The 26,691-nt window shown below is 46.4% G+C and overlaps 1 protein-coding gene across 2 annotated transcripts; it reads right to left on the reverse strand.

Annotated features, from left to right (window-relative positions):
• Nucleotides 1-1,729: 1,729 nt before the first annotated feature.
• Nucleotides 1,730-26,524, reverse strand: SRP68 (signal recognition particle 68). Of its 2 annotated transcripts, XM_086356240.1 has the most exons (16): nt 26,324-26,524; nt 24,412-24,478; nt 22,235-22,348; nt 19,072-19,267; nt 18,389-18,471; nt 18,035-18,144; nt 17,611-17,693; nt 17,145-17,285; nt 9,988-10,086; nt 8,994-9,058; nt 6,695-6,851; nt 5,726-5,820; nt 5,118-5,247; nt 3,447-3,522; nt 2,956-3,008; nt 1,730-2,539 (listed from the first exon to the last, which is right to left on the reverse strand). In XM_086356240.1, the coding sequence occupies exons 1-16, from the start codon at nt 26,505-26,507 to the stop codon at nt 2,312-2,314; spliced, it is 1,881 nt and encodes a 626-aa protein (XP_086212366.1). In that variant the 5' UTR covers nt 26,508-26,524; the 3' UTR covers nt 1,730-2,311. The 2 variants fall into 2 exon arrangements, with proteins under 2 accessions (XP_086212366.1, XP_086212368.1); XM_086356242.1 differs by lacking the exons at nt 17,145-17,285; nt 17,611-17,693; nt 18,035-18,144; ... (3 more) ...; nt 24,412-24,478; nt 26,324-26,524 and adding an exon at nt 14,731-14,839.
• Between the last annotated feature and the right edge of the window lie 167 nt (nt 26,525-26,691).

Here is a 26,691-nt window from a genome sequence, read left to right on the forward strand (position 1 = left end):
CACAGCTAAGGATGACAAACTTGGCCAAATCGTGTCTTTCCTACACAAGGCTCAGCGTTTATTCCTCTCGGTTGCATGCAGAGCTTTGACCTGGTGGAGCTCTGACCTCTAACGCTTCTACAGATTGAGACTGTCACCACCTGACAGGTAAGAAAATAAAAAGCAGGAACACAGCGGCCCTCAGGCATGTTCTCCAAGTGTAGGCTCAGCTGAGCTTCCCCTCGTCCTCTTGGATCTGGGGAGACAGACAACTCTTCCAGGACCACATCCTGCTGACTGCACCGCCACCCGTCCTGCGGGAGGGATGAGCTGAAGCAGCAAGACAGACCCGCCCAAGGCAGTGTGTCCACTTCCCTCCCTCACACCCTCAACCTCCCCCCGGGAAGGCAGGAGCGGGTCGCTTCTGCAGATTCATCCTGTGAACCCACCCAGTGAAGATGGCTGCTCCCCGGGCCTCTGAACCCATTCCCATGAGACGCGTCAGCCGCTCCAGGGCCTGAGACAGGATGGGGTTCTGCCCCCCAGTGACACAGCCTGTTCAATGTCCGGGGATTCCAGGTGAAGAGACGTGAGAGCTAAGCGTGACCTCTGCCCTGCAGGGCTGTCTTCTCAGGTAAATGCGTGCTTTTAATACTAAACACGTCTGGTCATGGTCTCACAGGCTGAAGAGCAGGGCCACTGTGTGGAGAGGAGTTCCTACTGTGTTTCTTTTTCATGAGAAAGCTTAGAAAAGGCTCAGTCTGAATGACCAACCAGGATTCTGGCTCCCTCTCGTTGCCAGCACTCTAAAGAAAGTAGGAAAACCTGGAAGGGCCTACTCTGAGCAAGACAAACGGACACCTTCCCAGATGAGAACAGGACCTTCTACCCTTATCATAGGACCCTGCCCCCCCACCCCCCCGGTGCCACAGACACTGGCCCAAGTTGGCTGGAGGGCTGCCCACACAGTGCAGCCTCGAACTGGGTTCCCGAGACTGCAGAACCTTATACCCCAGGCCTGAGGCTGCCAAGGGCGCTGGGGAATGGGATAGGGCTGAGGGAGAAGCAAGGTCCCCAGCACTCTGCCCACCGCCCGTCAGGAACACTGACTGGGTCTTTGGGACCAAGATCCAGGACCTCAACCTAAGGTCATCTGTGCTGTACCTTCAAGAGGTAGGGACAGAGAAAAGGATATCCCTAACTTGTATAGCACAGATAATGAAACTTCCAATTAGAAGAAAAAAATCCGCTTCCTGAGGCTCACTGACCCAAAGCAAACCCCAGAGGGAGAGGAGTGTGTCTCCCCAAGCACCTCCAGTGCCGATGCCCAGGTCTAACAGACACAGCTGCTCTCCCTCCCACCGCTTCCGGCAAGCCCCTCCGCGGTCTACCAGGAAGACAGCGGCACCATTGAGCCCACAGAGCTTCATGCATCTCATGGTTAAGTCACTTTTATTCCTTGTTGTCCGACCTTGCTTTTGGGAATTCTATTGCTGATGCTGTAATAGAGATAAAAAAGTGACTGAGAAAAAACAAGAGTAAGGAAGGAAACTGACTAAATATGACAGCATATAAAAATTACAGGTGGGGAAATCCTGTAGGGCCTCTACACTCTTATCAGGCATCAGACAGACCCACGTGGCCCGGAAGCCAGGAAGCACATGACAGGACAGGATTTCGCAACAAGGCTCCCAAGGAGTGAGCCGGGACCAGACGGGAAGGAGGGAGTGTAAAGAACGGGCAGAGCAGCCAGCATCTTTGCCTTTTAATAGAAGATCTGTTTTCATCATTTCTGAGGGTAACATATTTCTTCTAAAAATAGAGCTCTTTGCTTGTTCTGAAACTTCTCAACTTTCGCTCGGAGGTGGAGGGGAATAAGGCTGACTGTAACCCTGGGGTGACGCTGCCAATGTCTCCTCGTCTCAGACCAACTCTTTAAGGGCTCCTGGGTGCTCACAGCAAGGATGAGTTCATTCACATCCATGGTACTGAAGAAACACGACAAAGCATGCGAGCCCCCGGCCGGGCCAGGTGTGGACCCCATGAAAACATTCCTGACCGTGGCTCAGATGAGACCAGGTGGCAGGGCCCTCCCCGGGGGAGGACGACACAGGGCCCTGCACACGTTTACCAGAAGACGACAGGGTGTCCTTCTAGCACACTGGGTGGGAATGAAGTGTACACACACGAGACACAGGAAGGCGGGGCCGAGGATGGTACACTCCTGCCCGGGGCCGACGCGGACCTGGACTTAGTATCACGGAACCTGCTGGGATTTTCTCACAACACAGATTGAGAGTCAGACTCTCCCCTGCCCCGAGGACGAGCCTGGTTAGCTCCTGAATCCAAAGATGCCCTTGATGTATCCGGTGAGGCCGCTCTTGGCCTTCTGCTCCAGCTTGTCCTCGAGGGGTGGGAAAGCCACGTGGTTGAGGGCCAGGTCAAAGAACAAAGGCTTGCAGGGGATGGGCTGGAATCCTGGCGGGAAGTGCACCAGGTTGGCTTGCTTGGTGACGAGGGAAGGGTCCAGGCAGAAGGTCTCAAACCGTTCAACCAAGGGCTGGAAGTCAAACCAAAGCAGGAACCCAGAGTTAATCACCGCCCATCGGTGGAACATTCGATCCCCACAAACCTCCTGTGAGGGGCTATTATGTCCTCACTTTATTCATAGCTGAGAGTCACTGAAATCTAGAGAGGCTGAGAGTGGTGGGCTGGAGTGGGATACAAGCCTGTCCGATGTCTGAGTTGGAGCCAGAGCCCCTAGCCAGAGTGCACAGCAGGTTCCTAACTTTACTGGGACCATTTACGTGACACCTAGCGCACCTTACACAGGCAGCTTTCAGGTCCGGAGTAAGAGAAGCGGGAAGGGAGGGTGTTTCCTGAGAAACGTAGGGTCCTCTGCTCTACAGATGAGCATACGCTCCTAGGGAGTCCCGAAATCCTGTTTATTCTTCAAAAGCCACAGCCCAGACTTACCTTATTGTCCTTGACTTGGGAAGAGGTTTCTGTCTGATGGGCATCGTTTGTATCTGAAAGTTTCACAGGATTCAGTGAGAACATGGACTTAACGCAACAGGCTCAAATGATACCTATCACCCGCCTGGATCCTAAACCCCAGGGGTAAAGGCAGCCCATCTGTGGGGAGTCAGCCCTCTCCAACCCAAAGCAGACAAGTCATGCCAATAACAGACTACACACCCAGAACCAGCATGCTCAGCCCAGCACAGCCAGCATGGCTCCCTGGGACAGGCAGGGGGACCGCATGCCAGGGTGCCTCTAGATTCTTCCACATAACCTGATGCCTCACTGGGGCAGAGGAAATGGCAGGAAAAAACTAAAATCTCACAGATGAACCGAAACAACCCCTTTCAGTCTTACACCAGTGGTGCAGGGGGTGGGAGAGAAGAGGAGCAGCAGAGAAGGGGAGTCTGGGGACACAGGCCACAGGGAAGAGGCGTGTGGCTCACCCAGGATTGCGGCCGCCTGCAGGGAGCACTTCTCCGACCTCACTTGTGTGATGAGCTCCTGCACGTCCGGCAGGTCCTGTAACAACGAGGAAAACATGGAACTGTGAGCCGGGGCCGGGCCAGAGAGGTGCACCAAACTAACCCGAGCTAAGTAACCCGACTGGTGTTTTCAGGGATTTCAGGTAATTTAAACATTTTCCCTATTAAAAAAAGCAATGCACAGAAACTAGCCTGTTTCAAGGGGAGAAATCTATGCCATGTCTTAAGTAATACTGCCTGAAAATAATAATAATGACAAAGATAACATTAACACATTTATCATACACCAAATGCATTATGTGCCAGGCACTGCCCTAAGCAATCCACACAATCGTCAATTTCATCTTCATGATAATCCTGAGACAGTCTGTACCTGCACTTTACAGGTGAGAAGACAAAGCACAGAGAGGCCAAAGAACGTGTCCAGTCACGTCCCCGGTGGCCGCAGGCCGGGACCCAGAGCCTGGCCGCCTGGCTCGAGGACCTCAGTCCCTACTCACAGCCCTTCTCTTGCCTCAGCTTCTCACTTGGCAGAATCTGGACTGATCGGTCAGGTCTGGATACTGCTGCACCCCTCACGCCTGCTTCCTGTTAGTTCCCCCCTAACCTAAACCCTGGCATGTTAGGGCAGATGGGCTTCCATGACACCCTTCTTACTTCTCTCCGGAGACAGACCGTCCACACTGGTTTGTCTCCACATTCCAACACCACCACACCCGACCATGCTGCCACACTGGTCACCCTCCCACTGCCCACGCCCGCCTCCCACCTACTCCTATTTCGCTCCCTTCTTTTGTATTCGGAGGTGGGTCCTATGCAAGTCTTGCGGCTGCAGCAAAACCACAAGCTCTCTGAAGGCAGAAACCAGAGTTTCTCTACGGCTGAGCCCAGGGCTGTTCTAGGCAGACACTCCCACACTGGCTGTAACGTTGGTAACAGTAACCTTAACCCCGCTTTTCTGAATAGTCTCTACTTGTAAAATATACATGGGTCCCCTGGGCCACTGCTTTAAGAATCTCTGTAACCTCACAGCAGTCCATAAGCTTAAAAATCTAGTTGTCATTCAAAAATCTGTAAAATACACCAGCTTGGCACGTAAGCTTTGACATACACCCTATCACCTGGCAGTCTTGCTAAAGTAAAATACACTTTTAGACCCCATAGACCTGTGCCCTGGCCTGAGAATCTGCATTTCTAGCAAACTCCCAAATGCTGCTGCTGGTGGTCCCCACGCACTCGTGTGGAGAGGCTTCACCAGTGATTCTCCACTTGGCTGCAGAGTAGAATCACTGAAGGGCTTAAAAAAGCCTCAGTGCAAAAAAGTAAATAAATATTATAAAAACCCCAGTTCTTATCCCACACCAATTAGAGCCAGACATCCACCTTGGAAGCAGTTCTAACACGGAGCCGAGCCTGAACAGTGCTCTGGGGCGGTGCACCAGGTGAAGGCCGTCTCTCTTAGTACCTGAGTCGTCTTTGGGCCTGGAACGCTGCCACGAGTTACACCCACAGCTCCCGGGCACTCGGGCGCACCACATCCCATGGCTGACCAAGCAGGACCCGCCTGAGAAGGCATCAGAGCCTCACGGCCAACTGCTCAGGTCTTAGAAACAGGCGAGGCCACTGGCTTACCTTGAGGCTGTTCTTGAAGGCTCCGGCGTCGGAATTCACTTCGTCTGCGTATTTCAGGACCCTGTCATACAGGACGAGGGCTTCATTCCACTTCTTCACCAGCACGTAGGACTGAGCAATGAAGAAACACCTGATGGAAGGAAAGAGCCACAGTATTCTTAAGCAACGATCACCCAAGATCAAGGCTTTCCTTGCTGTTTAGGCTAAATAAATGGTCAAGTCTCTTAATGTCAGGCTCATTCCCTGGGGTGGGAGATTTCACCATTTTCACTGTTCCAGTTTGCCAGGCTAACCCGCAGACTCCTCCCTGAAACTGGAGCTGACTGACAGTGTAGGTCCAAAGCTGACCCACTGTCTTTTACTTATTGCTAACTCTGCAAAAAAGCTGTAATTCCTAAGGCACAGGAAGGAAGATGAAGACAGGCAGGAAGGAGGGACGTTGTCCAGCTGCAAATGCTACCTACACCGCCCACATGTCTAGGTCATAACCGTTCATCTCTGCTCATGTCTTTCAAAAACCAAAACCCAACCTTCCAGGGACGTGCTCCCAAAGCTTCTAGAACCTTCCAATGGTTGAGGGGAGCCCTGCCCATCCCAGGGGAACTTACCTGTAAGCCTTGTAGACCAGAGTTTTAAGGCCTATCTCTTTCTGGAAGGCTCTATCCTCCTCTAAGCCAGGAAGCTGGAGCAATTCCACCAAATTCTGCACAAAAGATGTAACAGGAAAACTCATGAAAAGGGGGACCCGCACTGAGTGTTTGACAGAAGATGTGGAAGGACAGACGTGGGCAGAAAGAGCGAGCCTGGGCTTCAGATAACGGGGACGTCTGTGACGAATGACTCAGCCGCAGCCTCACCTGGGGTCACCTCCGCCCTCCTGACCCTGAGCCCACGTGGCCTTTCTCTCAGTCACAATTCACCTTCTTCAGAGACTCCCTGGACCCGCTCAGCTGGAGGGGATCCCTCTGGCTCTGAACTCTTATTTCAGATGGCCCGCTTGTGTGGCGCCTACACAGACACCTTGACTGTGGGCAGGGGTCTCAAACTCCCTCACCCATGAGCTCCCAGGGGGGCCGAGGCAGTGTGGCCTCAGGTCCCAGGACACGTCAAGACACGTGGGCGACCAGCCTGCACAGGAAGTGCTCAGTGAATGAATACCAGGGGGTTTACTCGTGTCTGCACATCCACATGGGCTTCCCCGGTGGCTCAGTGGTAAAGAACCAGCCTGCCAATGCAGGAGACATGGGTTTGATCCTTGGGCTGGGAAGACCCCCTGGAAAAGGGAATGGCAACCCAGTCCAGTATTCTGTCCATGGGAAATCCCATGGACAGAGGAGCCTGGTAAGCTATAAACCACAGGGTCACAGAAGAGTCAGACATGACTAAGACTCTAAACAACAACAAAACACATCAATATGTCTGGATATCAGGTTTATGGACGGCTGAACTGGTATGAAAACAAGAACTGCTGTCTTTCACCGAGTCACCAACAGCTCCTGGCTATCACAACCCTTTTGCTATGTCATTTTGTAGCCAACCCACGCACAGGACAGGCTTTCCCAGCCCTCTGGGGTCACCTGCAGAATGATGTCATAGAGCCGGATCAGGTCCTGGGGCCGAGGGGCGCGCTTGCTGTCATCTTCCGGCTGCTGCTGCAGCAGGGCCTTCTGCAGCCCTTTAGCCATGTTCTCGTTCCGCTTGATCGCTGTTGACAGCTTGATGTACGTCAGATAGCTGGAATGGACCACACGTCAGCTCAGGTGATGCTCAGGGAAGCGGATGTGCTGGGAAGAGCACTGGACCACAAGCTGGGCTGCTCTGGGGAGCTGTGGGGCTGAGGGCATGTCACCCGGCAGGGCTGGCAGGCCTGGGCCTCAACCTCCAAGGGCCTTCAACTCTGGCTGCTGTTCGGTGGCGAACTCGCAGGGGACCCGTATGAGGCCTTACGACAAAATTTGATTTTAATTTGAATTATATCTTCTATATCTTTAGAGAGTTACCAATTTCAGAGGACACTGCTGGTCCTTAAGATGAGAGATGGATAGCAAGCTAGTTCCTAAAATAAGGACTAAATAAATAAAATAGCATCAGAAATGAGAGAGCTTGTGTAGGAGTCAGGTGGAAGGCCAGAGGGCTCAGGGTGAAGAGCAGGAGTAGAACTGGTGAGCGGCTGTAGAACAAAGTGGTAATAAACGCTAAAAGCCAAGATCAAGAAGTAGCAACGTACACACATCATTTAGACACATGCAAGTAAATACCAAAAGAATTTGTTAAAGACTTAAAACTGGCCCCTTCTTTTGCTTTTTGCTGCACCGTGAGGCTTGTGGGAACTGAGTTCCTGACCATGGACTGGACCTGTGCCCCTCATTGAAAGTACAGAGTCCTAACTAACCCTGGGCCACCAGGGGATCCTCGAAAGTGGCCGCATCTGAGAAGTCATGAGATGGGCTTTCCTAGAGCTCTGCAGAAAACTCAGACTCTCAAAACAAATAACTGTTATTCACTGAGTGGAACAGGGATCTAGATACATTTTTATTAAGATACCAGAGCTTTATTAAAATACAAGAGCTACTGGATTCCTGACTTTAATCCATCCCAAAGCTGGCCTCTGGTCCTAACTGCTCACCATCCCTATACCAGCTACATGTGGAGGCGGGAAGACAGATCCAGGGCAAGGGGGCTTCACAGTGTGGAAGTGTCCTGAGCCCCGCTGAAGCTCTCCTGGTCTTTCAAGGCTAGGAGGCTGACAACTGCCTTTGCCTCTTGGTGGCTGTTAACTACCAACACGTCCCCTAAGCTCCTACAGCCTTGTTTCTCATGGGCTTGTTGAAACAGAAGGGAGATAAGGACTGTTCCTGCTAATATTCTGTGCATCTGAAACATAAGGCAGTCAATGTGACATAATACCAAATTCTCTAAGAATGGAGATTAAGGCAGGGAGAGGAGTTTTTTTTGGTTTTGTTTTTATTAAAATGGCCGGGGGTGGGGGTTGGGAATGACTGAAAATATTGCCAGGTTCACTAAAAAGTTGTAAGCAGTGACTAAGACATTAAAAATTTCAAGGTCACACGGAAAGAGCACCTGGGGAGAAGTGCTTCCTCCTTTCTTCTGTGAAACAAAATGACCCATCTTTAAAAAACTTAAACTTGACAAGGCCATTTGAAAATGGGTATGAAAGAGCAAATGAATAAAAACAATCAAGATGTGCCCGAGGAGAAAGCTGGTGGGGTGGGGGTGGGGGGATGACGTGCTGGACCAGACACCAAGACCTATGATAAAGTTACAGTAAATCACGGCGCTGGTGTCAGTGCAGACAGACAAATCAGCAGAGCAGAGAGTCCAGACAGCGAGCGCGCAGGGAGTGTGGAACGTCCGCCTGCACGCCAGCGGGGAAGGACAAACCGGCCCATAAATCGCACCCTGGAACAGTCTGTCACCCTCGTGGAAAAAGGTGATGCGGATCCTTACTGCACTCAAAAATAAACTCTAGATGGAATTAAAGTTGGGCTGAACTTGAACTTAAATGTGGACAGGACAAAATAAGCCATTCAGAACGCAGATGAGAGTCACTCTAGGAGCCTGGCGCTCCTAGAAGGAGAGCGGTGAGCTCTAGAAGAGGGGGAGGAATCAGCAAGGGGGCCACAGGGAACTTCAAAGTTATCGGTTACATTCCAGTTCTTCTGTTGTACAAAACAGGAAATCATACAGATACTAGAATAATATACATGTGCAAATCTCGTATGCGAAAATGTGCACAGATGCATTCATATTCTAATATGTATCGATAAACTATAACGTGCATAAACACTGTGGATACTCTTTTGTTCCAAAGACACATCATGCAGGGTTAAAAAGTAAAAATGTCACATCTCTTACCTGTGCAGGTACTGAAGGTTAGATACCTTCCCCGACTCCACGTCTAGGGCGTAATCTCTCTGTTTCTGCAGAAAGTAAGAAGGTAGAGACAAAATGGCTGATTACGTCCTTGGCTCTGACCACCTCATTCAATGGTGTGGACCTCAAAGTGCCCTGCAACACAGGCACAGACTCTAGGAAGTTGAGGTCCTCAAATATCAGAGAACTCCTGGGCTTTTCTGGAACAACAAGGTCACTCAGTTTCCACTGACAAAGAAAAACCAGACGTGTACGAGAACTCAGAGTAACGGCCAGGAAGGCCTCCTGGCCCCTGTGTCCAGTGTTTAGACTCAAAGCATTAAAGCAGACGGTCCGCAGGCCACGGCTCCGTTTTAGGACCTGTGTCTTAGACCCAAGGTCTATGCCTCGTGCTGTCAGCTCCTGCCTTCCTGGTTGACTGAAGAATGGCCCTAAAGAGAGGAACCTGTGAAGATGTGACCTTACACAGCAGGAGACCTTACAGATGTGGAGACATTAAGGATCTCTTGATTAGCCTGGACAGAAAAATCAGGTGTCTTCTCTACGAGTCCAGACATAACAGAAAAAATAGAGACAGGTGGAATGAACAAAGGGAGAGGGAAATTACAAAGGGAGAATAAACAGGGTTTTTGGCAACAGGGAAGAAAGACAAAAATGGTTCTGAGGTTTTCAGCCTAGATGCCTGAATGAATCACAGTGATATTATTAGAAAAAGGGAGTGCTAGAGAAATCCACCTGGAGATATGGATTTGAGACCAGAGGCTCAACAGGTAAAACATGAAGCCATTAGGAGAAGCAGGACAGAGGGAAAAGAGTTTCTCATCCTGGTGGAGCCCAGAGGAGGCTTCTCTTGTTGGTCAGCCAATCGCCACATCTAAATACAACAGTGGCTAAGAGACCCTGCCTGGGAACGAGACACACAGACCAAAGAGGACCTCACTCAGAGCAAGAGCTGGGACTCAGCTCAGAGTCCTACCTGATCTGACTTGAGCTCTTCCCGCACGGCCTGGATGGCGTCCCGACACTCACTGAGCATGGATTCGAACAGACGCTCCTTGGTTTCTTCACTCTCAGCCTAAACAAAGGCAGAAGGTGGTGAAAGAGTTTCTTTTTGAGTAAGTCATGGTATTCTGATGGGAGGAGGGCATGATGGCGCTTTGATTCCTCCCGTTAGACACAAATACACACATCCAACCAAAAAACAGCCTGGATCAGAGATCATTTCAACTGTTAATATTCTTTATCATATACAATGTTCCTTATGGTCTTATTCATTAATTTGTACGGAAATGAGAAGTGTATATATAAAGTGAACATACCGAAAAAGCATTGATAGCACTGATCTAAACCGTCAACCGACAGAGGCTTTCATCTTTCCTCTAGCGTAGAACTTTCTACTGTTTTCCTTCAATGCCTCTACCTGTGCTCAGCACCTGGCATCTCAGGGGAGCTTTATGGACTAGATTTGGGGCACTGCCACCTCAGAGTGATGCACAGCACAAGTTTCTTTCCCTTGCAAATGTAAGCCAACAGAGTTGTAGATACTGGATTTCTCTAAGTCCCAAGTAGGTGAGTGACATTACTAATCAATAACCAACCAAAGATATATTTCTCTCCTAAATGCACATGAGGTTTTCCTGCATACAGGAGTTATTCCATACGGCTATGCTGAGAACATCTCAGGGCAGATGAAGTTGACAAGCATTTAACAACAGTCTCTGCAGAGCACAGGGCGTTGCCCCTTTGCTAGCCAACCAGGATAAGGCAAAAAGTGATTCATTAACTGAATACCTGCCAAACCACATTATCATCCTAAAGAATCTGACTAAGCAGGTGGGAATGGACAAAAAGCAGAAAGGAGATAAACTTGTGTTACTGGCAGACCCACTCTGACATTAGAACATCAACATTCCCATAATTATATTTGACTTTCCACAGAAACTAACATTCAATCTGATCTCTTGACATTCAACTGACCTCCAGAAAAGCTCAAAAGAAAAGCCAGTACTGCCCACTCCTTTAAGATATGGTTGGGAGGGGCCTTCAGAAAAACCTTTTCTTCTCTTAAGAGCTCTCATGTTTTTCCCAGTTTCCAGTGTGGGGAAGAAAAAAACAAAACAAAACTTCCTTGTAAATTACCCAATATAAATCAAACATATTTTTCTATTTATACATTACTTGACTTCGGAGAAGGCAATGGCACCCCACTCCAGTGTTCTTGCCTGGAGAATCCCAGGGACAGGGGAGCCTGGTGGGCTGCCGTCTATGGGGTCGCAGAGTCGGACACGACTGAAGCGACTTAGCAGCAGCAGCAGCAGTTACTTGACTTTCTTGTTGTTCAGTAACTTAGGAACAAATCAGGGGCATGGCTATTCTATAAATTTATAAAGGCAAACCCAGACACCATTAACACACTGCAGGCTAGAGCAGGGCTGTTCACTGGCACTTTCTGTGACAGTGACATCCCTGCGTGGTCCAGTGTGGTGTCGTCAGCTACAGGTGGCTGCTGAGCACCCGGAAGTTTAATCAACGTAAACAGCCGTATGTGTTCAGGTGGCTACCGTACCAGACAGCCCGGCTCTGGAGAAACACACTTCACACCAAACACCGTTAAGGATCTCAAGTCAGCAAGATTCTTCGTACTCATGTAATCAAACTAGCCAAGTTTTTCAAAGTATAAATCCTGTGGAACGGGGCAGCTGCAGAGTTAACAACTGGAATAAGATGTGAAAACAGACCCGGACCAGCCACACACATACCAGAGCCACGTCGTGAGCAGGCAAGATGAACTCCAGCACCAGCCTGGTATCATGCAATCCAGCAAACATGCCAGCGACACCCTTTTAAGATTGGGGGGTTCAGCAGTTGGGGCAGTGAGTGCTTAAGTAGAAGAAAGGGGCCAACTGGTTTTACCAGCTACTTGGGACCTGCCTCCTTTCCTAGGGAAGAAACGGCTCAAGTGAAAAAAATTAATCTGATGTGAAAATGCTGTATCTCTTTCCTGCCAGGTAGTACCTTCATTCCCTTTGAATAAGGACACTCTGCATTAAGGTACTGAACAGCAGCAAATCTCCCTTCCCTCTGCTTCCAGAAAATTCTTCATTCCCCTGGGATCTTACAAAGGTCTTAAACCACAATGAAGGGAAAGGCCGATCTGGATCACAGGCCGTCCGTCGGCTGTGTTGTTCTTATGCAGACACACTGCGCAGGGACAGAGACCGCTCATCTCTGGAGCAGAACCTCTCCCGGTTCTCCCTGGGCTGAGCAAAATGTCCACAGAGGAAGCCTGAAACACATGTTGCTACTTCACTCTTATTCTGTAAACCTATCTTGGAGGCAAAGGTAATCCTGAAGGGATGGTGGAGCAAGAAACACCTCTCCACGTGTATGCAGAGGGAGGGTCCCTCAGGACCCACATGCACACGGCTCAGGTCTGCCACGGAACCAGCAAGAACAGCTTCGCACACACGAGCAAACTCCCTGCAGAAGAATTTGTGGCCGGCCTAGACCTTCCCGTGTGGACCTGTGACAGGGAGAAACCCGTAGCCCAGAAGTAACACATTTTGCTGCTGCTGCTGCTAAGTTGCTTCAGTTGTGTCCGACTCTGTGCGACCCCAGGGACTGCAGCCTACCAGGCTTCTCCGTCCCTGGGATTCTCCAGGCAAGAACACTGGAGTGGGTTGCCATTTCCTTCTCCAATGCATCAAAGTGGAAAGTGAAAGGGAAGTTGCTTAGTTGTGTCTTGACTCTTAGCGACCCCATGGACTGCAGCCTACCAGGCTCCTCCGTCCATGGGATTTTCCGGGCAACAGTACTGGAGTGGGGTGCCATTGCCTTCTCCAAGGCAGTACTAATAAACAAGCTTGAGATCAACTTCACACACTCTCAGAAGTGCTGTTCCACAGCACCAAGGCACGTCTCAAGGCCGAGGAAAACCAGCTGTGTGTGTCCTGAGGCGAGGCCCTCAGCTCTTAAAGACAGAGCTCCCAGACAGTTTTCACTTGTCTACTTGGTGTGACAGAGACAGCAACGTGAGTCCAACCACATTCTCCACCACACCTGTAGGAGAACCAAGGGAATGGGAGCCCAGCCTCCCTCGGCACAGTGAGGTCTAGGAAAAAACAAACAGAAATCGAGTAAAGAGGACACAAACCTCACGTAAAAATAGACTGTTTTTTTTAACAAAAAGGAGAAGTGATCTCCTTCCAGTCAAATATTAAAGTATTAGTCATAACCTGAGGATAAGAATCATCAAACCTATAGACATTTTTAACCTGCCCCCACCCCCAGCTGCATGATATCCTCAAATCACCACCAAGACAATTCAGGCGTGATCAAGTATTAACAAAGCAAAATAAAAACAAACGAGAAAGTAAGACAATATTAAAGACATGAACATCTAAAGCTTGGCTAAAGAAAGGAAGGCTGTTGCAGCTGGATTTTGGCAGTTGATTAAGTCTCAGCTCCAGTCTTTGCAGTTTAGTATTATCTCCTTGAATTATTTCTTTCTTCTTGCTTTTCAGTAAACTGTTGTTTTAGTATTTAAAGGTCATAAAAACCTCTACAAGCAACCAAGAAGCGGGGGGCTACCAGATTCCTCCAACCCAGTTCCCAGAGGGTGGGAAACACCAACAGCAGCAGGGCTAGGAAACACGGCAGTGAGAAGCCCTGTCTCCTGGGCAGAGGACAACTCGATGCAATAAGGAGAACTGGCCAATCGCCTGCCAAGTGCGCCAGCGAGCACGCAGTTCTTCTGGAGATTAGCTCCGAGTAGCCAAAGGGCCTTTCCCATGCATAATAACCCAGGGCTCATCCAATTCAGTACACAGTTAATCAGCCACGGAGCTACGCCTGAAACCTAAGGGTTTAACCAAACTTCATTTGACACTGTACTTAAATTATTTCCTTACTGGCTTGACCTGGTGTATGTGTGACGCAGCATTATCAGGCATGTATCTGTTTTTAAGGTTAAAACTTTAATGGGATTCCTGGGATTAATACACATTTTGTTTGCTCAATCAAATTATTTAAAGGTCTCGGATATTCAAGCGATCCTAATTCACCATAAGAGCCTTAAAGACCACAATTAACTGTATTCACCACAATCAGCATATTAACCAGGCACTTAACAGAAGATAACACTACAGGTTCTACGAACACTATAATAAGACGATATTATAAACTGTCAATAAAACCAACAATTTACATGAAATTAATACATTACTTTAGAAATATAAAATCCAAACCGACACAAGATTAAACAGAAAATCTGAATAGCCCGCCAACTCGTAAAGGAATTATATATTTTTTAAAACAAGCAAAAACAAATTATAAAAATCTTCCCACAAAGAAAACTCCAGGCCCAATAGTATCACTAGTGAATTATAACGACCATTTAAGGAGAAAACAAAAAGTTACATACTCTTTCAGAAAGCAGAGGAGGGAACATCTCCAAACTTGTTTTACAAGGTATGTATAACCCTGACACCAACCCTAAACAAAACCACCTGCCATTATCTGTATAAAGGACTTTTAAAAAGAACATATTTAACAACAGAAACGTGCACACTGAAGGTGAGGTGGGAACACAAAGCTAACGGCAGCCGCGATGAGAAGACTGACCACGAGAATCTTTATCTATTCAAGGCTCATGTCACTGCTTTTTCTTGCCAATATTATCAAAACGCTGGCCAATCTTGTTTTTTTAGTATTTACTTACTTGGCCGCATCAGGTTGTAGTTTGGGCACGTGGGCTCTTTCACTGCGGCACACCAGTCTCTAGTGCTGTGCGAGCTTAGCTGCTCCGCAGCGTGTGGGATCCCAGTTCCCCAACCAAGGACTGAACTGGTGTTCCCTGCACTGCAAGGCAGACTCCCAAGCACTGTACCACTAGGGAATTTCTTTGAACTGCTTTGTAAAGGGGACTATGACCTGGAGATCCACAAGTCAGCCCTTCACCTACACCAAAACCCGAGTTTGAGAGTAATCCTTTTAATATGTGCACAAAGCTCAACTAGTCACCATGCGATTGAAGTGATCTTCAATTGTAAAGGCAACAGCTTCATGTGCAATTGTGAGATGCTTTTCACCTGGTCTAATTTAGCCCAATCTGAATTACTTTATGAATAAGGCAAAAACACCTCCCCCATTTAAATTTTATTCTCTATTTGTAAAAAAGCAAAAGAAAGGTAAATTCAGATAAAACACGCCTGTGTCTTCTCCTCCCACGTGGGAAACCCCTACCCTCAGTAACCTTCTGAAGTGGAGAGGATTCTCCTGTGAAGGACTACTTTTTTCCATTAAGATTTCCATTAAAATTCGACTTTTTCAGTCAGGGGCCCAGGACTCTGCTTTTCTGTTAAGTGAAATTACATGTAGCTTTTCACCAAAACCATGCAAAACGATCCTGTTCCTAACCTTCCTGATGAATCTAAGGCTATGTGGGAAACTTCAAGGAACACGAGCTTTGGATTCAAAAGGGTATGGTTTCAAATGCAGGCACTCCTTTCTATCAGATATGGTTATGGACAGGTGACAGCTTTCCCATCCGTAAAATGAGCATCACCCACCTCACAGGGTGGAAGAGAGAAACACATGAGAGCGTTAAGCAGTGCATCCAGGACATAAAGGAGGATCATTACACTCCTGCTTGTCTCTGTGGTGTCTGTCCAGGTGACTACCAGGTAATAAAAAATTTGGTGAAATAATTTGTCAGAACATGAAAAATCCTTACAACATGTTAGTGAAAAAAATGTGAAATTGGATCTCAGTCTAATTCTAACAAAAAAGTGATATCTTGCAAACATGAAGGGCTTATTTTCCTTTTTAGTACAATGCAGTATCAGCGAAGGTATACAGGAAGTCAGACTGTAGGCTGATCTCTTATAAACACTTCTATTGTATAAATGGCAAGCATGAATAACTTTTAAAGTTACTTAGTAAATGTTACCTTGTCCTGTCCTTTACCTGGTCTGTGTCTGTGGCCCCGTTCCTTAGGAGTCTCTATTTTATTTGCCCCCATTGGCCCCCCTCCCTCCCCGCTCCCTATTCTACCCAGAATTCCTACCCGATTGTCACTGATGCCTGGCACAGATCTGTGGCAGTTCTCTCCTTCCAGTATGTATCCAGCTGCATAATTTAAATGGGTGCTATCAGCCCTAGTCAAGAAGAGAGACCTCTATACTCTTAAGTGCCAATGAAATGCTCTCAGAAAAAGTTTAGTCCTTTAGATGAATGAAAACTCAACTTTCCAGTACTGTTCTAATCTTCTGTCCTGTAAGCAAATAAAGGGGGAGGTGAGGGGCCATATGCAATACAGACAAAAGGCGCAAAGAAATCCTTCAGTTGTTGAAAGCTACCCCCAACCAAAGGAGCCACTTTGGAACAAGTCACTGAAAGACCTGGATACTTAACAACCCATCAGCACAACTAGCAAAGCGCCTCACACACATATCCCTCTAGAGACAGCAGCCTGCTGTGAAGTCTCATGAAACGCCACTGGTCCCTGCTGAGGCTGGAGACACAGGGAGTAGCGTGGTCTTTTTTTCAGATGTTCTTCGCCTAATACAGAGAAAGAACTCTAAAAAACGCCTCATCACTGTCTACTCCAAACAAACCAAGATCACCGGAATCTCTTCTCTTCTGGAACTCATTTGGGTGTTCACACCCACAATCAGGTAATAATTATGTCAGCAGGAGCATCGGGCAGTACAGCTCTGCATGAATACTGCATAAATACCACACGTAAAACAAGCAGATCGGGTTTAGCCAGGCTGTCTTTCAAGGACCCAGGGACAAGAGGTGACCCTTCAGGGCTGGAAGGTGAGGATGAGAGGTCAGAGAGACACAAGACCGACAGCCACGCTGCTGCACCACCTGCTGGGCCAAATGTCACCCCTGACTTGAAGCAGCCCTCTGCCACTCCCATTTTCACCGAAGGCTGTCACTGTCAATTTCTTTGGCCTCTACCCAGGAAAACTCCTCGATAAACTCAGCTTTCAAAAGGGTTCTACTCAAGAGCATGCATCTTGAGATGGTTACCCAAATCCTAATCAGCAACAAAATATCATATCTTCAACACACAAGGACAACCTGCAGACGCACCAAGAGAACAGAACAGGCCCAGCTCCTCACCTGGGCGATGGCGGCCTCGTTGTCGGCCAAGCCCAGTAAAAAGATCCTCACTTTGTCGATCTTCACGGGAACCGTCCTGCCCCTCCATTCCACTTCACTCATGGTGGCTGCCTGCTTGGCTCGCGTCTGAGTGATCAATGCCTAGAAAGTAGTTATAAAATGTTAAAGCTTCAACCGTGGATGTGAGTGATCAAGGTGAAGCTCACTGGGGACTATCGTTTGTCTCTTCCTGTAACTAACATATTACATATCCCTGGGGCAGGGAACTAAAATCCCACAAGCCACAAGGCATGGCAAAAAAAAAAAAAAAAAAAAAATTAAGTGACAAAAAGTTTTCATTAAAGATAGGTATAAATATGCATAGATCAATAGCAATTATCCCTGGATGAGGGGATTGTGTGTTACTTCTTTTACTGGACTTTTTTTCAAACCGAAGACTTTTCACAGAACGCGCATACTAGATTACCTCCAATTTTTCAGCCAGGAGACCCTCAGTGCCCCCAGACCTCAATCTCATCTGCATGAGTTCATTGATGGCTGACTGGTCCCCTGAGAAAAAGAGAGAGAGACTGAGTGGAAAACTCTCAAAGGTCTTGGTTGTTTCCTCAAGAACTCTCAGATTCAACTCCAAGCTCATCCCTGTCCACCAGCGCATTTCAATGAATCCTAAGTCCTTTCACAAGGCTCAGGGTGAGCACAGATACGGCGGGGCCAAAACTGAAGCTAGGGAACTGCCTTCTGGATGTCGAGCAGAGCTGATGCGGACAATTGTACTCTTTTCATCAATGCAAACCCACACCAAAGATGGACGTGGGGGAAAGGGAGGAAAGTTAAAGCCATCCTCCAGATTCTGCAGGCCGCCTGTCGCTGCCCTGTGCAGCTCCGCTCACCAATGTTGTAGGCACAGTAGCGAATGTTGGGCGAGATCTCCTCCACCCGCTGGTTGTACAGCACAGCCTGCTCTTCTGTGAAGGCGCTGGCCAGCTTCTCGTAGATAGTCCTGCCAGGCAAGGAACATCACGGTTCACAGCAGCCTCGCTTTAAGAAAATAAACTCACAAGGAACACAGATCAACTACCAGAACCAGCAAGTTCTGAGGCTGAAAGAGAACAACCCACATTTCTCAAGAGAAGGCAAAAAGAAAGAAACCGTAGTAACGTTCACAGAAGCAATCACTGGCTGAGCTGCAGCTTGCATGTGACTGCTACCAAAACTGGCCACAGCCTTCGGGCCAGAGGACTTACTTGCATTTATTAAAAGCCTCAATGGCGGCTTTCCACTCTTGATGTTCGAACCGCAGCATTCCTGAGAGGTAAGCCGTGTAAGCCTGTGAGGTGACGGGAAAAGAGACACTGCTTCAGTACCCAGGAACCAGGGTACAGCCCAACCCTACTCGCTTCAAACTCTGGTATCAAGAATAGATATTCAGGTTGATTCTAAAAAAATCAAAAAATGTGTCTCACGAATAAAATGTGACCCGAGGGTGATTTATGATTCATTTACTTCCTAGGAGAGAACTTCAAAATAAAGAAAATTTGCTCTCTTTGTTTTATTTAACAACCCACTTCTGGGCTATACCATTAGCATCAAAAGTTGAATATAAACTTGAAATCTCTTCCATCCCTTTTCAAATACTCATTAAGAACAAAATTCTTACTTTGTGAACTTCCCAGATGTAAGTTTTTCACATACATATCAAAAGAAGCATGGGCTTTCTTAAAAGTTAGAGCCAATTCTTAAAATCCAGGAGCTCAAAAACAAAAACAAGAGCCAACTTCACCTTTTAAAAGCAAGATTAGGTTTTTTCCTCCCCTGATTATCAACATACAATGAAAGAGAATCTGTTCTGTTTAACTGTATTATTATTATTTTTAAAGTCACATCTCTAATCTCCACAATAAAGCAAAGCTGATGTTATGACACTAACCTGAGCCTCCAACTTGGTCTTGGCATCCACACGATTGCTCTCACACAAGCGTTCCAACTCCTCGGCATGCTTCACGGCTTTGCGCAGGCGAGACAACAAGTGGAACCGTTTTCGGGGCTCGGTGTTGGCTTCCTGTTTGAGCTGCATGGCATAGCTCCAGGCTCTCTCAGCATCCATCAGAACCAGAAGCAAATACCTAAATCAGAGACAGAACAGGCCAACTGAAAACAGCAAAGGCCAGGAGCACCAGACTCGGGTATCCTCTGAGGAACAATCCTCGGCCTCGCAACTTTTCCCTACACCTTCCTTTGCTTTCCTCCTCGGAGCTGCTCTTCTCACAGCATCAACCATGGTTCCCAAATCAGCATCTCCGGTAGGTTTCTAATCACCTACTAGACACATCTCTTTGAAAAACCTGCTACCACCTCAAACTTGGCAAACTCAGACTTGCTGTTGTTAGTTGCTCAGTCGTGTCTGACTCTTTGCGACCCCATAGACTGTAGCCCGCCAGGTTCCTCTGTCCATGAGATTTTCCAGGCCAGAATACTGGAGTGGGTAGCCAATCCCTTTTCCAGGGGATCTTCCTGACATAGGGATGGAACCTACGTCTCCTGCGTTGCAGGCAGATTCTTTACCGCTGCGCCACCTGGAAAGCCCTTACTGAAGTACCACAGACTCAAAATTCTGCGTTAGTTTCACATGCAGGGTAGGAGGATCACTGACTATATACCCCATGTTGTACATTACATCCCCATGAACCATGACTGAGGAATCATTTCATGACTCCAAGTCTTTACCTCTTAATCCCCTTCCCCTATTTTACCGACTCCTTCCTACTTCCCTTCCCTCTGGCAACCACCAACTTGTTCTCTATGAGTCTGTTTTATTTGTTCAGTCGTTTTTTAGACTCTACATAGACTTGAAAATGCACAGTATTTGTCTTCCTCTAATTTCATTTAACATGATACTCTCCAAGTTCCTCCATGTTGTGGCAAATGGCAAGATTTCATTCCTCTTTATGGCTGAGTTACACATATGTAAACGATCTTGCTTTTAAAAGGTGAAGTTGGCATCTCTTGTTTTTGAGCTCTTGGTTTAAATACAGATATAGAGGGACATCCCTGGTGGTACAATGGTTAAGACTTCACACTCCCAATGCAGGGGGGCCCAGGTTCCACCCCTTATCAGGGACCCAGATCCTGCATGCCACAGCTAGTACCTGGTGCAGCCAAATAAGGCAGTCTGAGAAACTGACCCCCAGATTATTAATACACACTGCTTGATAGAGTAATCCTGTCACGTTAACCACCATGTATACATTCAGCAATGAAACACAAAACTCTTAGGTAGTACTCTACATATGGCCAGATTTCACTTGAGATATACTGATTTAAGGCCACAGGACTGGAAAAGGTCAGTTTTCATTCCAATCCCAAAGAAAGGCAATGCCAAAGAATGTTTAAACTACCACACAATTGCACTCATCTCACAGGCTAGTAAAGTAATGCTAAAAATTCTCCAAGCCAGGCTTCAGCAATACACGAACCATGAACTTCCAGATGTTCAAGCTGGTCTTAGAAAATGCAGAGGAACCAGAGATCAAATTGCCAACATCTGCTGGATCATGGAAAAAGCAAGAGAGTTCCAGAAAAACATCTACTTCTGCTTATTGACTTTGCCAAAGTCTTTGACTGTGTGGATCACAATAAACTGTGGAAAATTCTTAAAGACATGGGAATACCAGACCACCCACCTGCCTGTTGAGAAATCTGTATGCAAGTCAGGAAGCAATAGTTAGAACTGAACAGGGAACATCAAACTGGTTCCAAATTGGGAAAGGAGTATGTCAAGGCTGTATGTTGTCACCCAGCTTATTTAACTTATATGCAGAGTACATCATGAGAAATGCTAGGCTGAATGAAGCACAAACTGGAATCAAGATTGCCAGGAGAAATATCAATAAACCCAGATATGCAGATAACACCACCCTTATGGCAGAAAGTGAAGAACTAAAGAGCCTCTTGATGAAAATGAGGGTGAAAAATCTGGCTTAAAGCTCAACATCCAGAAAACTAAGATCATGGCATCCAGTCCCATCACTTCATGGCAAACAGATGGAGAAACAGTGGAAACAGTGCCAGACTTTATTTTTGGGGGCTCTAAAATCACTGTAGATGTGACTGTAGCCATGAAATTAAGAGACGCTTGCTCCTTGGAAGAAAAGTTATGACCAACCTAGACAGCATATTAAAAAGCAGCCAACAAAGGTGTGTTTGCCAACAAAGGTCCATCTAGTCAAAGCTATGGTTTTTCCAGTAGTCATGGAGGTATGTTGAGAGTTGGACTATAAAGAAAGCTGTGTGCCAAAGAATTGATGCTTTTGAACTATGGTGTTGGAGAAGACTCTTGAAGAGTCCCTTGGACAGCAAGGAGATCCAATCAGTCCATCCTAAAGGAAATCAGTCCTGAACATTCATTGGAAAGACTGATGCTGAAGCTGAAACTCCAATACTTTGGCCACCTGATGCAAAGAACTGACTCATTTGAAAAGACCCTGCTGCTGGGAAAGATGAAGGCAGGAGGAGAAGGGGATGACAGAGGATGAGATGGTTGGATGGCATCACCGACTCAATGGGCATGAGTTGGGTAAACTCTAGGAGCTGGTTCTGGACAGGGAGGCCTGGCGTGCTGCAGTCCACGGAGTTGCAAAGAGTCGGACACGACTGAGCGACTGAACTGAACAGACACTGAAATTTGCATTCCAGAAACCTTACCTAATAACCAATGAGGTTATTAGTCTAATCACTGACTTCAACATTTACCATTCCACCAGTTATTTCTGAACAAGTTACAGAGTCTCTCTGAGCCTGTTTTCTGTTTGTTTTGTTTTTTGGGGCCATGCTGTGCAGCATGTGGGATCCTAATGTCCTGATCAGGGATTGAACCTGTATCCCCTGCATTGGGAGTGCAGGGTTTTAACCACTGGACCGCCAGGGAAGTCCCAGTTTCCTCATAATGGAGAAGGAGTAGTAAAGATGCCTATTCCACAGAGCTGCTACAAAAACCACATGAAATAACTCAAGTGTGTGGCACGACATCTGTCACACTCTAACTGTTCAATAAATGTATTAACAAGAGATACTCAGCACTGAGCAGTCAATACCTGTTATCAGTCAGAAGATCTTCAGTTACTTTTTTCCCTGTGAATTTGTGTCTGTTTCCCATCTTAAAGTTGAGTGTTTTCCGAAGACGTCTTTGTCTACGTGAACAGTAGCCCCTGTAAGAAACCACAACCAAAAACCATTCAGCTAAGCTGATAGTACTTTCAATAGTAAGTTCTATAATAAGGCAAGGTCAAAAGTTTGGGATATTCTACTTATGGTTGCTATAGATACCACCATCCTCTTGCAAATGTTTACTGAATGCAAACACGCAAGGCGATATGACTGGAATTACAGAAAACATGAAGAGACAGAGGACACGGTGCCCATTCTCAAAGAACCACACTCTGAAATACCTGAAATAAAAAAAAAATTAAAAAAAAAAAAAAAAAAGAACCACACTCAAGTTGGAGAGAATCATGAAGATAAAATGGCAACCACAAAAACGAGGTAAATGGCAAATCCAAAGTGACATGAGTAACCTTTCTCTTCTTGTTAACCCCCTTCACTGGACTGGACTTACGGTGGGCTTTGAAAGAATGAGTAGGATTCTGACGGATGTAAAAGGGAAGAAGGGGCATCCTGACGGAGAGAGTGTGATGACAAGGAAGACATGGAGAAAGGAACTATAAGCATATCTGAAGAAAAATGAGGTGAACGAGGATATCACCAAGAAATACGATAAACACCACCTCTTATGCCAAGCCTCTCTCTTCTGTACTCATGCAGTCTTTAATTCTTACTTCCACTATAGTTTGAGAATATTATAATCATGTTCTTACATATTTCACTAATATAAACTCCTTGAGTACAAAGATGATTTAATTTTCAAATTTCTCCCAATGTCTTAGTACAGTGCCTAACATATAGATGTGCAATAAAAGTATTTTGACTAAGCTAGTGTAAAAGTACATGCAAAATTTTACCACTCTTACTCAAAACAGCATAAAATTTATAATATAAAATGATATTTAAACGGTAACTTCAACATCTCAGTCTTAAAGCTACCACGGAATGGGTTATTAAAAAAAAAAAGTCTGATTGAATCTATGAACTATAGGTCTTTTTAAATTCATACTTATGCTTTAATTATCACTTACCCTTTTATATAAAAATCAAATGGAACACACACATTATGGATAGAAAAGCAAATTGGTAAAAATTTTCTGGCAATCCATTTATCAAGATCCTTAAAAATGGTCATACTTCCTGAACTGACAGTCTACTTTTACACTAAGGAAATAATCAAAAATACAAAGAGGAATGATCAGAGAGTCACGGGAACAAAATTTTTAAGCCTATAAAACTGGCTACCATATAAATAACCAACTCAGGGGAACAGGTAAATAAACTATGGTATGTCTATATAGTTGATATAGATATGTATCAGGTTATAACACAACTAATACAAATCACGTGTATAGAACATTTTTATAAACATGGAGAAATACTTAATACATAATGTCCAGCAAAAGAGCAGGATACAAAGTTGTATACACAATGTGAGCAAACTTATGGGAAAAAAAGCGTAGAAAAAGACTAGAAGAACAAAAATACTATTTGGTAGCACACATACACAAATACATTTATGTACTAAAAGACAGAAATATGGACTAAAATGTACACAAAGTCATTTTTATGTTATATTTTATTACCAAAAGATCTAATTGAAAATCGAACACTAAAAAGATTAATAATAACTATGAAAAAAAAAAATTGGAGTCCCAACAGCCATTCAACTGGGGGATAAAAGCAGACTGTGATTCACCCCTGCAATGGAATACCACTGAGTAATGTGTTAGGTGAGAGAATCTGGTCACGAAAGGCCATGTTTCAGAAAAAGCAAAACTACAAGGACAGGAATCAGAAGAGCAAATGCCAAGAGCTGGGATATAACCCAGATTCTGTAACATGGTTAAACTTAAAAAAAAAAAAAAAAAACCCACACCAAATTCCTTGTTATTTTCGCCTGCAGCTTCCATGTATCTGCAACACCTTAAGGCAAAATGGATAAAAAGATTCGCTCTTCTTAAATTTGAAAAGTAAGTATCTTTTTGAGAATTTGATATAGACTTTCCAGGTATACTTTCTGGTAAGGCACAGTAGTGAGGGTAGTAACAAAGGCAAACCAAGTCTGAAAAGGCCAGAGATGTCTCTACACCTTGCAAGTGATACTGACCTGTACCTCTGAAAGTCTCCATGCCGTAAACCGTGCTGCTGCTGGGATTCCTTTATAATCTGAAGAACTAGAGTCAAGATTAAGGAAAAGCTTACAGTGCCAAGAATCGAAATAATCCAAAACATTCACCCATATTAGTACCATTAATCTGTTTGTATCAAATCACAGTTCATTAAACATTTCTAAAATGCTTAGTACATTAACTAGTGAAATCTCTAGTGACCACTTTCAATAGCTACCTTGTCAGAGGACAGGGCTGCTGCTGCTAAGTCGAGTCCGACTCTGTGGGACCCCACAGACAGCAGGCCAACAGGCTCCTCTGTCCCTGGGATTCTCTAGGCAAGGATACTGGAGTGGGTTGCCATTTCTTTCTCCAATGCATGAAAGTGAAAAGTGAAAATGAAGTCGCTCAGTCGTGTCGGACTCTTAGCGACCCCATGGACTGCAGCCTACCAGGCTCCTCCGTCCATGGGGTCTTCCAGGCAAGAACACTGGAGTGGGTGCCATTGCCTTCTCAGGAGGACAGGGCTAAGCATGTAAAAAACCTGAGAGCCTGAACTTTCAGTTACTATTTCAAACTAGAAAAGGAGGGCATCCATAGTCATTGAAGATTAACGAGACCCAACAATTTAAATACAGCTGCTGGATTCTATTGATAAATGCTGACTACATTTGGGGTGGTTCCCAGTGATTTACACCTGGACCTAGGGTTTTTACTCATTTAAGCAGATTCGGGTTATGAATGACGTGTACTACTAGTCTATTTGCACAACCTTCTACGACTGCCAAACCTGACTTTCCTTAACAGCTGTGATGCTGTCTGCGCCTATGGCAAGCACATGCCAACAAAAGCAGGCCACAGTTTGCATTAAAATACGTTTTTCTTTTAAAAGAAAAGGCACTGACCAAATTCTCCTCTTGAAGAATTTTAAAAATATTTTAAGATTATGTCCCAAACATTGGAAGTCCAACGACCTTTGCCTACCGTTTTAGTTTTCTTCTAAAGTTTCCTCAATGCTTCTTTATAGGAATATTTTAAAACACTGAACACTGAAAGGGCTATGTCAACAACTAAAACGAGACCAGCGTGTACAAGATCTGTAGTAAAATCAGAGCAATCTAACATCCATTTGGAAGGATATCACCAGTTCAAAAAGTAAAACTTCAATCTGCTGAAAAACTTCAGTATGTTAAAAAGTCAAGCTACATGTACTATTTCACAAATTCGCCTACATTTTCATTTCAAAAAGCCACAAACTAATACCATAAACACTCAACTGTGATACACTCTGATGAAAACTAGAAACCGATTCCTCAACAGCTCATCTGAATGACTCTCGACAAGACAAAATGCCTACGAGGCATATTAAGAGAACTACACAAGTAACGTTAACAATTTTTGATGGTTTATATTCAAAACGGGCAATAAGCCTTTCCTTGGAACAGTCAACCTTCGCTTCCACTTGCAGAGCATCAAACTGTACTTTTTACTATGCACTCTCCCACGGCTGTCAGACACAACTATTAAGCCAAAACGCCGACACTGCAGTTTCCTTCTCCCCACTTCAGCGGCCCCAGGTGCCAAGTTAATCAGAGTGGCCTGTGTCAGCCCCACCACCAGCCCCCCCCAAACTGGGCAACTGCGGGGAAACTGCCGAAAACTGCCCAATTTTCTGGTGCCGACTGAAAGAAGAGAACGTTCCCCAGCGCGGAGAGCAGAGGAGATGCGAAGAAAAGCCAGTCGAAGAGCAGACCCTGGAACTATTAAGTGCCCAAAAAGTAGGGGCGAGAGCAAGTGCACCCCTCGGCCTCTCCTGCCTAGGATGAGGCGGCCCCACCGCCTCTCCAGCCCGCCGGCCCGCCAGATCGACACGTAGTCATTGCCGAGTTAGGCCCGACTACTGTAGGATACTCTCCAAACTCAGGCTGTCCCCGAATTCTTTGTGTGCCTTCGAGCCAGCCGAAGGCCGCTCGTTTTCCTTATTTTCCTCTCCTCCGGCACTGCGTCCACCACCGCTCCCGCCGCTGCCCCCGCCGCTACTGCTGCCGCTGCCGCCGCCTCCAGGAACCTGCTTCTCAGCAGCCATCTTGCCCATGCGCCGCAGAGCAGGACGGGATAGAGGAGGCGAGACGACGCGGGTGGCAGAGAGCCCGGCCGGCTCGGACTGGCTGACGGGATAGCGGCGGACTCCGCCGCCGACGGCCCTGCCCGCAGGCAGCGGGCACTTGTGGTAGCGCGCCTGCCCGTGGATGCTGATTCTGGGTCTGCAGCGGTGGCGG

Source organism: Bos grunniens, chromosome 19 (genome assembly GCF_055505025.1).
Source record: "Bos grunniens cultivar Pamir isolate PY7600 chromosome 19, Bosgru_T2T1.0, whole genome shotgun sequence".
In the NCBI taxonomy this organism is placed as follows: Eukaryota; Metazoa; Chordata; class Mammalia; order Artiodactyla; family Bovidae; genus Bos; species Bos grunniens.